General features: G+C 46.7%; 1 protein-coding gene and 1 pseudogene across 1 annotated transcript; one reads left to right on the top strand and one right to left on the bottom strand.

Moving 5' to 3' along the window:
- Positions 1–2,041: 2,041 nt before the first annotated feature.
- LOC140198149 (zinc-binding protein A33-like) lies at positions 2,042–14,024 on the bottom strand. Its single transcript, XM_072259121.1, has 6 exons — positions 13,596–14,024; positions 12,438–12,533; positions 9,671–9,904; positions 7,644–7,666; positions 5,435–5,553; positions 2,042–3,911 (listed from the first exon to the last, which is right to left on the bottom strand). The coding sequence occupies exons 1-6, from the start codon at positions 13,995–13,997 to the stop codon at positions 3,385–3,387; spliced, it is 1,401 nt and encodes a 466-aa protein (XP_072115222.1). The 5' UTR covers positions 13,998–14,024; the 3' UTR covers positions 2,042–3,384.
- The window catches only part of LOC140198440 (zinc-binding protein A33-like), a 28,387-nt pseudogene continuing 26,378 nt past the window's right edge, over positions 13,786–15,794 (top strand).

The following is a 15,794-nucleotide window of genomic DNA, read 5'->3' as shown; positions in this document are numbered from 1 at the left end:
TCAAATTCTACTGCCGGAGCAAGACCAGAGCCTTGCTATGTCTGGATAAGGAACTGTCTTTTGTTGTTAGGAACTGTCTCTTTGTGTCCTTGCCTTCGCTAGGTAGGTCCGGCCATTTGCCGCTACCTTGAGTTGGAAACTGTCTCTATGTCCATGCCTTCACTAGGTAGATCCAGCAGTTTGCCGCTACCTTGAGTTGGGAACTGTCTCTGTGTCCACTCCTTCGCTAGGTAGGTCCGGCTGTTTGCTGCTACCTTGAGTTGGGAACAGTGTCTTTGTGCTGACGCCTCCGCTGCGTAGGTCCGACCAGTTGCCGCTACCTTGAATGGAAATCTGTCTCTCAGTGTTCTGAGTATGAGCCCTGGCCCTATGTCCTGTTCCCAAGGAGGGGTCCCGGCTCTGTGTTCTGCATTCCTGTCTCCCAAGACCAAGGCTCTGTGTTCTGCATTCCTGTCTCCCAAGACCAAGGATCTCGTTTCTGTGTTCCTGTCTCCCAAGACCAAGTCTGAGCTTTGCGTCCTGCCACCTAGGTTAGAAGTGTTTCAGTCCTGTTGCCTTGCCACGTCTTGTCCTCGCCTAGATCCGGAGTTCGTGCCCGAGTCAAGACCCAGGTTCCGGATCCTTTCCAGTCTCTGGCTCAGAGTCCTTGTTCAGGTTCCAAGTTCCTAGTTCCTCGTCCAGGTCCCACTTTCCTAGTCTAGTCCTAGCCCAGGCCCTGTATCCTAGTCCCGTCCAGGGCCTGTGTCTTGTCCAGCATCATTTCTGCCCCACTTTCCTTGCTTTCTTGACACAGCTAGTCCTGTTCCTAGTACTTCAGTGTCTGTGTCTTGCATTCGGATCTGCTCCCAGCGGCCCCCTTATGACAGGCACTTGCATAGCTGCATGGGGTTGGGGACTGGCATTGATGTTCTCTTCTCGTAGCAGGAATGGGAGATTGGAAGCAGAGAGACTGTGGGAAGGAAACCCAGAGCTTAGAGCGTAGCTGTCTGAAGATATTGGCAAGTTGTTGAACTAGAGGAGATTACAAGATAGCGAGAGAGTGATGTTGTGGAAGGGATTTGAAAATAAGAGTTTGATGAAACACTTCTAATCTAGGGAGCAGTGTATCCCGGTGAGAGGAGAGGTGGTGGGTGAGGAGGATTTGGTGGGTGTTACTTTCTAAGCTATGGAATCTTGACCAGATCCAGTAAATAGTGAGTGGGAGGAGAAGGACTCAAAAAGTTGGAATCTGGCAGGGAAAAATTGGATGGAATCTGAACAGATGATCTGAACCAGAGTGTGGAAGGGGACGGCTAGTCAGGTGGAGGTACTAAAGGTGGCTTCAGTGGGGTCTGAGCTCAAAAGTCTATCTCAGACTGAGATTGGACATGGGCTGCAGGACCAGGGTACCTAGTTCAGTCTCAGGTGGTTGTCCTGTCAGGAGAAATGGAGTTGGGAGGCAAGGAGAAGGGTTTTGTGTCGGGCATCAGAAAGGATGGATGGCTCAGACCCACCTTTGGAAGTCTGCAGACCCTCACTTGCATCTGTTTTACAAGCTCCACACCTTCAGGTGTATTACCTGTGCAATGGAAGAAAATGTGTCTCCATTCATCGGCTCATGCTCTTCATACCTCCACTGACATCTGGAGATATTTGATATTGGGATTGGAATTCTGGAGGTACTGGGAATTGGGGAGTATCTTCTCAACGTCCATTGTCCAATTGCCCACCTTCTGATCTGTACACAGCGAACACTCCTTATCCTCAGCTCCAACACTATAGGTACATTGGGAAAGATACACATACTGTGGAGGGGTAAGTCAGCATGGTGAGGGTATTAGAAACACAGGCTGCTAAACAGATACTGGTAAATATTTGGGTGCAATTGGGTGGGCAAGTGAATAATTCTACTGAGAATGAGAAAATGATCCAATAGTATTGATACTGGGAAAAATGTCCCCATCACTGGAGAAGTTGAGAACAAGGGAGAATTCCTTCTCGATAGAGACAGTCAGCAACCTCAAATTCGTATGAGATGATTTATCCTAGGTTCAGCACATGAACACAATCACAGGGAAGTTGTGTCATTGTCTTTACTTTATTAAGAGCTTCAGTGTCATCAAACATTTTAATTTGAAAGTATCCTGACAGGTTGCATTATGGTCTGGTAGAAATATGCGAACATGCAGGAGTGTAAGAAGATGCACCGCTAGCATACCCCACCCCACCCACCTTTGGCAGTATTTACATGAAACACCGCCTCAAGAAGACAACATCTGCCACGGACGATACCAACTGTCCAAGTCATCTTCTTGCAGCTACCATCAGACAGGAGGAACAGAGACCTGAAGTCCCACACCACCAGGTACAAGAACAGTTACTTCCCTTTAACAAATCAGTTGTTAAACCAACCTGCAAAACACTAATCACTCCAGATTAGCAAAACCTGACTCCTTTAATCAATTTACACTAAAATGGACTTTGTTTTTCTTGTCTTCATATTGTATTCTTTCCTGTAAATGTTCTTTTCTTGGGAAAGCTGTTTCTATGATGCCGTGTGTCTGTGATGCAGCTGTAGGGCTTTCATTGTACCTGTGCAGACATGTACCTGTGCACGTGACAGGAAACTCCACCTTGACTTTGACAAATGTAGTCTTCATACACTGGGATTGCATTCCCATTACATTTCTTCATGCACAGCATGCTGTAAATCATGCTAAGGTAATCAATAATCATTACACCCAATTTAAACTGACTTTCTGAGTTCCACGTTGCCTTCTCTGGGCATTAAAGAGTGCTCTGTCTAATTGGACCAGCCTCTCTGCCTTTCATAGACATGACAGAGGGAAGTGCATGTCTCTTCCAGGACGAGGCGGCAATCTCCCCAAAAACTGAGAGGCAACAACTCCCCGGTCTCCCTCCAGCATTGAACCCAAACCTCCATCTCCCATTTTGTTCCCATTCAGTTCACTGTTTCTCCAACGTAACCAGCTCAGACATACTGTCAGTTCACTCTGCAGGTTAAATGATAATGACACAGAGAATATCTGCACATTTTTACACTGATTGCTAGATGCAGATACCACAATTCCAGAGAACAGTCCGCTTCATTTTATTCCAACACAATGGGAGCCTGGATGGCAGGAGGAGAGAGTGTGAGAGAGCTGGGAAGGAGACACTGAGTCAAATTTACAGATTAGATGTCAATATAAACAGCCTCACCTGTCAGTAGCAATGGCAGAGAATCAGTTCTCACATGCTGGTCTGTACCTGAAACATTAACTATGTTTCTCCCACTGCTGAGTGCTCTGGCTTTTTCTGGTTGTATTTCAGAGAATCGGTGCAGTGAAATCTGCTCAGTGGGTCCAGAGAAGTCTGAGACCTTGGAGAATGTGTCTCTTTGTGTTAAGTGGTGAGCAGTGTGAGTGGTTCAGAGTTTTCGTCTGATTTGTTATTACATGGATTTAAGATGAGACAAATTTTCTCAGTGAAACTGTCCGTGTAAGTGTGGATGTGACACATGTTGTCAGCATTGTAAAATGATACTTGGCCCCTCTCGTAATCCAGATAAACACCCAGTTTTCGGAGTTTCATTTCCAGATGGGAGATGACATTTGGTATCTTCACTAAATTAGAAGAGACATGAATAACCCAGTATCCCTCTGCCGGTGTGTAGGGGTACACTCCATCCCGCTGGACAGACTCTCTGCAGACACCCACAACCCAGCAGGACTTATATCCAACACACACCTCCCAGTAGTGCCTCCCAGACGTGAAACACTGTGAACTCAAAACACAAAGTTCTCTTAGAAATCTTCTCAGGTGATACTGAAGATTTTGTTTGGTGGTCACGTACTGGACACTCATCAGATCCTGAGAGAGGACGAGCTGATTGTGAGTTGTATCCGGGTCCAGCGTCAGCCGCTCTGGCACTGAAACAAAACAGTTACGATAAGAAAACCAGGTGGAACTGACAGGATCTGAGCTGACAATGATGACCATTGTCTCCTCTCTCAGCCCAGGAAGTGTGGAGCCCCTGGAGGAGATTTCAATCCCCACTGCTCCCTCCGTCCTATTTAACACTGTACAACTTCACAGCAATTTATTTGTTACAGGGCAGTTCAATCCCCTTCCTCTGCCCAGCTGACTGTACTCTATGGTGTTTTATGTGGCTGTAGTTCTCTGTTTAAAAGCTAAACAGGACGAGCCATGACAGCTCCATTCCCAGTGACACAGCAGCCCGTGAGGGGCCAGGGCCGAGTGGACATTTTATTATTTAAACTGCAGATGCTGGAGGTGAGAACCCAAAACAGAAATGTATCAGTACAGGCAGCATTTCCCATGGTAGAGCGATCAAAAACAAGAGAGTGGAGGTTTAAGGGGAGAGGAGGGAGATTTAAAGGTGATCTGTGGGGTAAGTGCTTTACACAGAGAGTGCTTGCTATCTGGAACATTCTCACAGAGGAAGTGGTGGGATCAGATACAATTGCCAGGTTTAAGAGACATTTAGACAGACATGTGAATAGGCCAAGCACAGAGGAATAAGAGCCGAATGTGGGCATGTGGGATTAGTGTACAGTAGATGGCCAGAGAGGACTGAAGGCTTGCTTCTATACAGTAGAACTCTACGACTCTGTGAATAACCAGGACTGGGTGACAAAATCGGTGCTCAAATAAAAAATGAAAACTGCAGATGCCGGAAATTTGAAATGAGAACAGAGAATTCGGGAATCATCAAATCAGGTTGGAACTATGGAAAGAGAGAATGAATTGATGTTTTAGGTTGTAATGAAGATTCATACTTACTGATTTGTGCCAAATTCAGCACCGGATATCAGAGGGTATCACAACTCAAAACTACAGGTCAGTGTCAGAATAAGGGGCAAAGCCTTCGGATTTGAGAGGAGGAGAGATTTCTTCCCTCGGAGGGAGATGAACCTCAGGAATTCTCTTTTCGCAGAAGCCAATGCTGCTTAAGTCACAGAATTTATGAAGGATGGAGGTGGATCAATCTCTAGATATGAAATGTATCGGGGGTAATCTGAGAGATGAGGGATGGTGGAACAGACCTGATGGGCCAAGTGGCCTTATTTTGCTACTCTGTCTTATCATCTATTGGAGGGAAAAGGTTGAGCAATATATTTTGCCAAAGGTGAGGTGTCCCTAAGCTGAGTGTTCCAGTCCCTGGATCAGTGATGGAGGGAAGCAAAGAAACCTTAACAAGAAGAGTCAAACTTGGGGCAGGAGGGGAGGGGGTTTTGTGAGGGTACAGGAAGTAATTCAGGACATTGTTTATGCCAGATGTGGGTGTTTGAAGCAGAAATGTTGTACACACTGACCACATGCCTGATGAGGGATGCAGAGTGTGGCATCTGGAGCCTATGAGTATCAGGAATTACAGTAGAGAAGGTGGGGCAGTGGGGAGAAGGGGAATTACAGAGAAAGAGAAAGGTACCTGGTGAAACCACAGCTCTCATTTCCTTCCACACTTTGAGATATCTCAATCTTCCTTCAGCCACATCCTCAGGAAGATCGACAGACACCACTCCAGGACTGGAAACCGGCAACTCACACCTACAAAGTCAGGGACAGGATTTAGTGACACATTACCAAAGACTCTGTCCACACTTCTCATTGTCTCAGTAAAGCAGCCAATATCGTCAAAACCCCACCCACCCTGTACACTCTCTCTTCTCCCCACCCCTCCCATCAGAGAGAAGGTACAAAATCGTCAGATCACCAGGCTTAGGGAGAGATTCTATCCTGCTGTTGTAAGACTATTGAACTGCCCCCTTGTGTGATATAATGGACTGAAGACCTCACCATCCATCTACCACGTCACGGCCTTGCAGCTTATTGTCTTCCTACACTGCACTCTCTCTGTAACTGTAACACTTCATTCTGCACTCTTTTGCTGTTTTCCACTGTAATACAATACTGTGCAAAACTTTAAGGCATATTTATATAGCTAGAGTCCCTAAGCCATTTGCACAGTACTGTAGTAATTTTCTGTATTGCACTGTACTGCTGCCACAAAAGAAAAAACAAATTTCATGGCATATCTGAGTGATGATAAACCCGATTCTGATATGGGTTTCTATTGTGGACTGAGAGTGGGAAGCGGGCAGGGAGAGGGGAATCCTGGTTGGGACAAGGGGAAGTGAGAGGGGACGGAGCAGGACGCACCAGAGAGACATTCTGTAATGATCAATAAAGGAATTGTTTGAAATCAAATGACCTTGCTTGGTGTCTCAGGGCTGCATACATCTGCACTCGTGGGGAAAATACAGACAGTTAAGCTTAGCTTACCTTTCTTGAAATTACTCTTTCTTTCTCTTGCATAAATTTTAAACAACTCATAAGGCAAACATAATCAATGTCTCAGTTCTGGGTTGAACTTGAGATCAGCACACATGGATTTCACCTTCAACTAAAGACGGTAGAAGGGAGAAACTCTTCCTGCCATGAACCTCCAAGCACCGCAAACTTGCCGATGCATTGGAAGCACCCGACCGCAGCCGTCTCTGAGTCCATCCAAAAACTTCGAGCCTCCGACCAGCCTTCTGACACTGAGCACCGAGCACCATCCTCTGCCAAGAGCTTTGACCCCGGCCCCGGCCGCCGAGCAACGAGCAATGCTGAGGACTCGGGGCCTTCCCCTCCGGAGATCCTGGATCACACAGTAATAGTGGGAGCGAAGCAGGCATTTCAGAAGTTTCACCAGATGTTCCTCCATGCTCTCATGTCTGTCTCCATCAAATCAGGATTGTGCACGGCACCCTACTTGACAGATAATAGATATCTCCACCGGAGTGACCGCTGCGAGCTGTGTCGCACCGCCATCTTCTCCTCCCGCCTTTGTAATTCTTCATCATTAAGCTTATCAGAATTGTCCGTAGGCCTAGGCCTAGAATCCTCCTCTTCCATCTCACACCTCCTCTTCAAAAATCACCACACTGGGCCGTCTTTATAATGAAAATGTCCCTCCAATTTTCTATACGCTGGTACTTTGTTTGCTCCCGTCAGTCAGTCGGTGGCGCGTCAGGGGAAGTTGAGGGAGGTAATTCAGGAGGGAGAGGCTGACGTCACAGCCCAAGTTGGGCGACTCTATTCAATGCTTAGAAAATGCACTTTACACTCAACGGACTACCGTCCTCTCCTCTGTGGAATACAGTACTCAACAATTATCAGCCTACCATGCTCCTCCCTTGCAATACAGCGCAAACCAATTATCGGCCTACCATCCTCCCCTCCGTGCAATGTTGCGCTCACCATTTACCAGCCTATCGTCCTTCCCTCTGTGTAATACAACGCTCACTAATCATCAACCTACCGTCCTCCCCTCCATGCAATACAGCGCTCACCAGTTATCAACGACCTGCCCTATCTTGTATTAAAAACTGAGAATGGATGCAAGCAAATAAAAATAGCCCTACTGCGCCTTGCCATACTGGACTGAGAGACCCCTAACGAGATAGCTAACGTGTCTGCTCGGTCACTGCCCACCACTGCGAGCGCTAGCATCACGTCTTGCACTTAGTTCAAAGATCAATGTTTCTTTTCACATGATCTCTCGCAGAGCCCCTGGCAAACCCCGGTTGAGAAACCATGCATTAAAGATACAACAGCACCTGGCATGAGAATTTCAGCTAAAATTTACTCACCTTCTCAAAAGGACTTGCATATCCTGAGGAGGAAGAGAGAGAATAGGATTGAGTGAAACTGTAGTTGAAAATCTCCAGAAGGGTTGGAGAGTGAAGGCTAAACACTCAACCAGAGGAAAGACTTAGGAACTAATTTGATCGTTTTCCACAGCAAAACACTTCGCTTCTCTACATCCTCTAATACTTCCTTCTCTTATCAAAAACTGAACTGTTTGAACAGTTACTTCCCTTCAACCATTCAGGTGAAATCAGCAATCAGCAAAACCCAAATCACTACAGTTTATCATCACTGTGACTACTTTGATCTCTTGCAATAAAATGGACTTTTTAAAATTGTATTCTTCCTTATAAAAGTTGCGTATAATTTATGTTTCAATTATGTTGTGAGGAGGGGCAAATTTCTAGGATCTGAAAAGACTGCAGAAGGTTGAAAACTCAGTCAGTTCTATCACGGGAACTTGCCTCCCCCGGTATTGAGGACTTCTTTAATAGGCAATGTATCAAAAAGATGGCATCCATTTTTTAAACAAAACAAAACACTGGAGGGTGGAGTGTCTCTGTCAGTGAGGCATCACTCCAGCTCTCTCTCTCTCTCTCTCTCTCTCTCTCTCTCGTGGTCGTGATGCAGTGATGCACTACACTGGGGAATGGGGACTAGCACAGGGTCTGTGGTTGGGTGGGAGTGCAGAGTGGGGAGGGACTGGGACCAGGCCTGGAATGGGACAACTGGGGACAAATGTGGGAGGTTGAAAGGCAGGGCAGTGGGATACAGTGGAGGGGAAAGAAGGGGCAGAGGGTGTGTTAGCGAAGAGCGAAGCACAGAGAGGGGGAAGAGAAAGGGACAGGGGAGGATGGGGAGAGGAAGGGAGATGAGGGAAGGGGGAGAAAGGTGGGCGGTGAGATTGCATTGGCGGTGATATGATCAGAAGCAGCCATGGGAAATACAGAGTTGGTTGTTACACAAGGGAGAGGTAGGTGGGACCGGTTTTGGGAAAGGATTTTTTGTAAAGGAATGACATCATCTGTGTCTGTGCAGACACGGGAAACACGGGGTTGCCATTGTGATTCAGGACAGCCCATTCCCAGACCCATTTCCACACTTATTTATTTAGGCATACAGTGCGGAACAGGCCGTTCCAGCCTGATGGGCCATCCCACTGAGCAACCCAACAACTTTAACCCAGCCTAAACACAGCCTGATTTACAATGACTAATTGGTATGTCTTTGGACTATGGGAGGAAACCCACATGCAGATGAGAAGGATTATAAACTTTCCAGAGGACCCTGGAATTCAACCCTGAACTCCGACACCCCGAGATGTAATCGTGTCATTCTCAGCGCTACGTTACCATGCCACCGCCCACAGCCCCATGGTATTTATCCGGGCTAAATCAATCCACCCCCCCATGGTATTTATCCGGGCTAAATCAATCCTCACCCCCCCATGGTATTTATCCGGGCTAAATCAATCCTCACCCCCCATGGTATTTACCTGTGCTAAATCAATCCACCCCACCATGGTATTTATCCGGGCTAAATCAATCCTCACCCCCCCATGGTATTTATCCGGGCTAAATCAATCCTCACCCCCCATGGTATTTACCTGTGCTAAATCAATCCACCCCACCATGGTATTTATCTGGGCTAAATCAATCCTCACCCCCAATGTATTTATCTGGGCTCAATCAATCCTCACCCCCATGGTATTTATTTGGGGTCAATCAATCCTCACCCCCATGGTGCTGACGGCGCCACCTGGTGATGATTCAAGCAATTGCTCTGGGATTTCCACACTCAGAGGATGATCTCCATTCCAGCAATCACACAGGGGTCAAACCCAGGGCCAGGATGGCAAGGGCAGGGTGTGAACCCACCGCTGGTTAGTCTCTGAACGTTTCTGAGTTTCTATTGAAATGACGGCACCCGGGAAACCAGTTTTAACCCTAGTTGCCCGTATAATTAAATTCACTCACAGGTATTTATGACAGTTTGGATCCCCCAGACAAGAAAGTGACACATCCTGTACCTTGAGGAGCCCATGGGGATCGTCAATTTCCAATCTCACTTTTACATCTTGGATCACTGCTTCAAGGGAAGAGATTTCATCGATGGTTCTCTTTAAGTTGTTTTCCAGTTGTGTTAGGATTTTGTCCGCCTCTCTCTGCAGCTCTGCTTCCATCTGCTGTTGCCTCTCACGCAGGAACTGGTGCATCTTCTCAAATTCAGCCCTGATCTCACAGCTCCATCCATCAACCTGGTCCTGAGTTAGAGTGAGGTTAGCAGAGAGTCACTGGCCAAACATAATTCATCTATTTGAATTTGCTGAACACCTATGCTCTGTCCGCCAGAGAAAGCAGGATCTCCCAGTGGCCACACATTTTAATTACACATCCCATTCCCATTCTGACATGTCTATCCACGGCCTCCTCTACTGTAAAGATGAAGCCACACTCAGGTTGGAGGAACAACACGTTATGCTCCGTCTGGGTAGCCTCCAACCTGATGGCATGAACATCGACTTCTCTAACTTCCGCTAATGACCCACCTCCCCCTCGTACCCCATCTGTTACTTATTTTTATACACACATTCTTTCTCTCACTCTCCTTTTCTCCCTCTGTCCCTCTGAATATACCCCTTGCCCATCCTCTGGGTCCCCCCCCCCCGGTCTTTCTTCCCGGACCTCCTGTCCCATGATCCTCTCATATCCCTTTTGCCAATCACCTGTCCAGCTCCTGGCTCCATCCCTCCCCCTCCTGTCTTCTCCTATCATTTTGGATCTCCCCCTCCCCTCCAACTTTCAAATCTCTTACTCACTCTTCCTTCAGTTAGTCCTGACGAAGGGTCTCGGCCTGAAATGTCGACTGCACCTCTTCCTAGAGATGCCGCCTGGCCTGCTGCGTTCACCAGCAACTTTCATGTGTGTTGCTCATCTATTTGAATGTTTGATTTTCCAAGTAACAAATTCAATGCTGCTTGGAGTGGTTATGGACAATAGGGTCAGGGATGCTTTATTTTTTAAATTATAAAATGGGTGCTGATTGGAGTTTCAGTGGGAATGGGGTCAGAGTAAACAATCATAGACAGAATAATCGACCAGAATCCAATCCTGAGAATCTGACTGGATCTCTGGGATTGAACTCGATTCTGGAATCAAAGGGAGAACAACATGCACTGATGAGGACAGTTGAAGTTGTCTTTTGGGTATTCAGTAAAGTGACAAGATTCCACATGGGAGGATCGTTGGAAAGGTTACACCATGGGATCTGGGGTGAGGTGTCCAATTGTACCTATAAATTTAGCTTGGCAGTAGGAGGCAGATTGTGTCACATATATTTTTGATGGGACTCCTACTGTTTTGTTCTGCAGATCACTTTGGATAGGAGTGTACAAGATATGAGTTGTAAGTTTTCCGTTAACACGAAAATACTTGTGTTGATAGAGTTGAGAACAGTCATAGCCTACAGGTTGACATTGATCTGTTGGGAAATGAGGCAAAGCGGTGGCAATGGAATTTAATCTTCGGAAGTGTGAGGTGAGGCACGTGGAGTGAACTAATAAGAGTTGGATATAGACAATAAAAGGCAATGTCTTAGAGAGACACATTTGAAATGATGGAGGAACTCAGTCAGCATCTATAGAGGCAAAAGAATAGTCAAGGTTTCAGGTTGAGTCTCTTTATCATGACTGGGATATCCAGGGGTGAGTTACAGACTGGAATCTAATCAATAGGTTCAGGGTGGTCTATATATAGAATAGTAGATCCCTGAATTATGTTGCAGGCTGGGATCTAATCAACGGGTTCAGGGTGTTTTTTTTATATTGAATAATGGATACCCAGGAGTGAGTTACAAGCTAGGATATAATCAAGGGATTCAAGCTGGTATCCATACCAATCTGTCATGGGGAGCGCTGGTAAAGACTGAACCCAGGTCCGGAGGAACAACAGAGTCCCATGTAGAGATTGAATACAGAGTTAATACATTGGAATTCCAAAAGTAGTTCAGTGGCTCAACCAAGTGACACACTGAGACGAGATGTTCTCAAACTCAGACCCACTTAAATGATCACAGAATGCAGAAAGCCCTTGCCAGTCAAAATCAATTTGTGAAGATTAAACTGAAAATACCAGGGATTAATGACTCACGTCATGACAACTATTCACAATTTCAGCTGCTTTTTGTAACCTTCGGCGCACAGTGCCCTCTGTCTCCCCTCACAGGCCAGAGGAGCTCATTACATACAATGCTCAATATCTGGGAGCAAGAAACAGGCTGGAGTCTGATAAAGAGGTTACGGTTACGTGGTTTATATGTAAAATATTGGATACCCAGATGCTCCCGATTCCAGCATCTATAGTCTGTCGCATCTCCAAAGTGTAGCCAGGGGTTGGGTGAGCAGTAAGGTATGTTTGGATGGAGGCGGGGATCAAGTAACAGTGGACATTTCACAACTTCTTAGGTCAAATGATAAGGTCAGATGATGAAAGCAGTCCACACATTCCTTTCATTGTAGTTATTATTTACAGTCAGCTGCTTACATTTTGCTGTGGGACAGCATCGTACAGCTGAAAGGGACCTGTCACTGTCAGTCTCTTTATTTATTTATTGAAATACAGCATCGAAAAGGTCCTTCGAGCCATGAAGCCCAGCAAGCCCTGATAACCCTAACCTAATCAGCAGACAATTTACAATGACCAATTAAACTACAGTTGAAACGTCTTGTCTTTGGACTGTGGGAGGAAACTTGACACACTGCCCAGGGAACTATCCACGATCACCGAATGATTCCTTACCTTCAACTGCTGGATCGCAATCTCCTCTTCCTGCTTACTCCGAACACTCTGATTCATTCGCTCTTGCAGAAGCTTCAGAGACTCTTCCAACTTTTCCTGAAGGTCAGAAGATGCAGAGGAAGATCTGAGAAAGGACCCTTCCGAATCTGCTGACCAAAGTGGTGGGGGGAGAGAACTGGGGGGGGGGGGATAATCCCGTGGGGGAAATAGAATCATTCTCTCAAACCTTCCCACCAGTGATGTTCACCTCCCCTTCACCCTTCATCCCCAGTCCCTCTCTCTCATTCCCTTCCTCAATATTGTCCTTACCCCACTCTGCCCCTCCCCCACCACGCTGCATTTCCCCATTCTCCCCCACCTCCCTCCTGTTCGATCATCTCCAATCTGATTCTATTTGTCTTCTTTCTACCGCTGCCTCACCTCAAGCTCTCCCCTCCACACCTCCCAATTCTGCCCGATAAAGTTCAAAGTAAATATATTATCGAAGTGTTTGTACATCTTATGTTAGCTTGAGATTGATTTTCTCAGAAGCATTTACAGGAAAATAAATATATAAATAGAATTTATGAAAACCTATACGAGTCCATTGGATGTGGAATCAGTTCAGTGTTGAGGTGAGTGAAGTTATCCACACTGTTTCAGGAGCCTGACTGACCTGGTGACTAGTACCTCTTGTATCTCCTTCCCAATGGCAGCAGCCAGAGAGCATGGTCTGGGTGAGAACCCATCTCCCCTCCCTTGCAGCCTCTCAGCTGTCAGACATCCCTCATCTACACTCCTCTTCCCGCCTCTCCCCATTCCTTCCTTTACACTTGACCTTTTATTCCTTCCCTTTCTTTTGCCATATTCTCCGATTTTCTTCCCGTTCAAAACCTTTCTTCGTTCTCAAACATCTCTATTAACCTTGCCTTCCCCGCCCTCCCCTCACCCACGTCCCAATGTTGTCAATCCCTTTCTTTCAAACCCTGGCTGCGTCATTTCTGAACCGAGCATTCCCTTATCTCTTGCTCTGTGCCTATCGTCTTTCTTCCTCCCCGACCTTCATCGCCCTCAACCCTCTCAAAGTTTCCCTTCTCCGTCTCCCTGTACTCTCAGCACTTACCCACCCGCCCCTCTCCCCGACCGCATGGCGGTGAGTTCAGGCGGGCGATCTCGCACCTTGTTCGCCTGGACTGCCTCCTTTATCGGGATGACATTGTGCATCTTGTGCTTCGCAGACAGGCCACACACCAGGCAGATCATCTCCTGTTCCTCCTGGCAGAACAGTTTCAGCTTCTCTTCGTGCTCCCGGCAGACAAACTCCTCCTTCCGCTCGACCGCCCCCACCCTCAGCTGCCTGACCTGCTCCGCGACGTTGCTCAGGATGTGAGCGGGCCTGGTGTTCGTCTGGGCGAACACCTGCCGGCACTGAGGACAGGAGACATCCCCCGAGACCCTCTCCCAAACCTGAGAGATGCACGCTCCGCAAAAGTGATGTCCGCACTCCAGAGAGACCGGATCGGTGAACACATCCAGACAGACGGGACATGTTAATTCCTGGACCAGGTTTGCAGAAGCCATCTTGGTCCTCTCTTCCCTACTTGGAACTTTCACTTTCAATTCTGAGTAAGTGTTGCACTTCCTGTTTTTGACCCCGTGTGACCCAGTCGTGGAATTGCTGTTGGTTTATTCTGCCACAAGTCCCGAACCTGTCTTGCAGACTCTTCACACAAATCAGACCATTACACCGTGTATAGAGGTAGAGAATAACAGAATGCAGAATGAAGTGTAACAGCTACAGAGAAAGTGCAGAGCAGGTCAGCAATAAGGTGCAAGGTCATAACGAGGTAGATCGTGAATTCAAGGGGTTGTTCTCACGTCTTTCTGCAGATGCTCGGTAGAGATCATTCGAACATGTTGGTATGAACTGTATGGACACTCCACTGCGGCGGGCAGGAGACTCTGTAACGGTTTGTCAATACTACCCATCGGCAACAGCCTACTCGCCATCAGGGACTTATATAAATAAAGGGGCTGAAAGTATTGTGAAGGATCCTACCCAAACTGGTCATGAGGGAGGGGGCTGCGTAGCATCCACGCCAGGAACACCAGGCTCAGAAACAGTTACTTTCCGCAAGCAGTGAGGCTGATCAACACCTCCACCCATTTACCCACACCACATCTTCCCCCACCCCAACACCACTACTTTATCATTTCCTGCCAGTCACCTCATGTGAAGATACTCCTGTGCCAGTCACCTCATGTGAAGATACTCCTCAATGTGTGTGTGTGAGCTATCGTTAGTATTTATATTTATTATTTTTTTGAAAAAAAATCTGTCTTATTGGAGGTGTCGGTGGTGTAGTGGTATCAGCAAAAGGACTTCGGAACGAAAGGTCCCGGGCTCCAATCCGGCCGGAGCCTGGCACACTTTCCATCGGTGCAGGGTTGAGCGTCGAGCTGGTAACTCGATCTCGAAACACAGCCAAACGCTGAAGAAACGGGAAGGTCACCGTCCGATGCGCCAAACAGGACGCAGGGAGGAACCTGACCTTTGTTTACCTTATTATTTTTCAGTGATACATCAAACCCAGAGTAACAATTAGTTTGTTCCCTTTTACATCTATGTACTGGAAACAACATAAACTACCTTGAATCTTATCATACCTGCGAGCCCGTTAATAATCTTATAACTGTGGCACAGAGCTGGAATTAAGCCTGGTGGTACAGCACATGATTTCAGACTGCAGACATGGAATTGCCGTTGGTTTCTTATTGTCACATGTACTGAGATACAGAGAAAACCTTGTCTTGCATACTCTTCATACAGATCACATCATTACAGTGCACAAAAAGTTCAACAGTTACAGAGAAACAATAAGGTGCAAGGTAGATTGTGAGGTCAGGTGTCTTTGCTACCTAGCCAATGAAGCAGTTAATATTAACCATGGTATTGAAGCTGTCCTTGAGCCTGTGGTAGGTGCTTTCAGGCTTTTGTATTTTTGGTCCCATGGGAGGGAGGAGTCCTCCCTTGCTGGAAGAATGGAGGAGATTTCATAGTATTTCACAAAATGGAAAAAAACTGGACTTGAAACATTATTAACTAAAAAGATTCTCCCTGTAAAGGTTAGTCACCTGTCTCTGCCTGACTCCTGTACCTTTCACTCCAGCATCCCGAATATCTACTTGACTGATACCAGGATGAAGTTGGTTGTCTCAGGACAAAGTGTGCTGGAGACTTGGGGAATTAAAAAAAAAACAACTGCAGGACACTGGAGAACTGAAATTATAATTGAAAATGCAGGAAACACTCATCAGGTCAGGCAGCATCTGTGGAGAGAGAAACAGTCTGCTCAGCTTGACAAGTTGTTTCCATTT

The sequence above is a fragment of the Mobula birostris genome, chromosome 5 (assembly GCF_030028105.1).
Source record: "Mobula birostris isolate sMobBir1 chromosome 5, sMobBir1.hap1, whole genome shotgun sequence".
Lineage (NCBI taxonomy): Eukaryota > Metazoa > Chordata > Chondrichthyes > Myliobatiformes > Myliobatidae > Mobula > Mobula birostris.
This window is presented reverse-complemented; position numbering and strand designations above follow the sequence as displayed.

What these genes read in the sequence shown, in the direction of transcription:
- LOC140198149 (XM_072259121.1), bottom strand. Translation starts at nt 13,997, where the DNA reads ATGGCTTCTGCAAACCTGGTCCAGGAATTAACATGTCCCGTCTGTCTG. An exon ending in TTGCGATCCAGCAGTTGAAG is followed by an intron (nt 9,905 to 12,437) that starts GTAAGGAATCAT and finishes ACTCTAACTCAG; the next exon opens with GACCAGGTTGATGGATGGAG. An exon ending in GAGAGCTGTGGTTTCACCAG is followed by an intron (nt 3,912 to 5,434) that starts GTACCTTTCTCT and finishes GTTTTGTTTCAG; the next exon opens with TGCCAGAGCGGCTGACGCTG.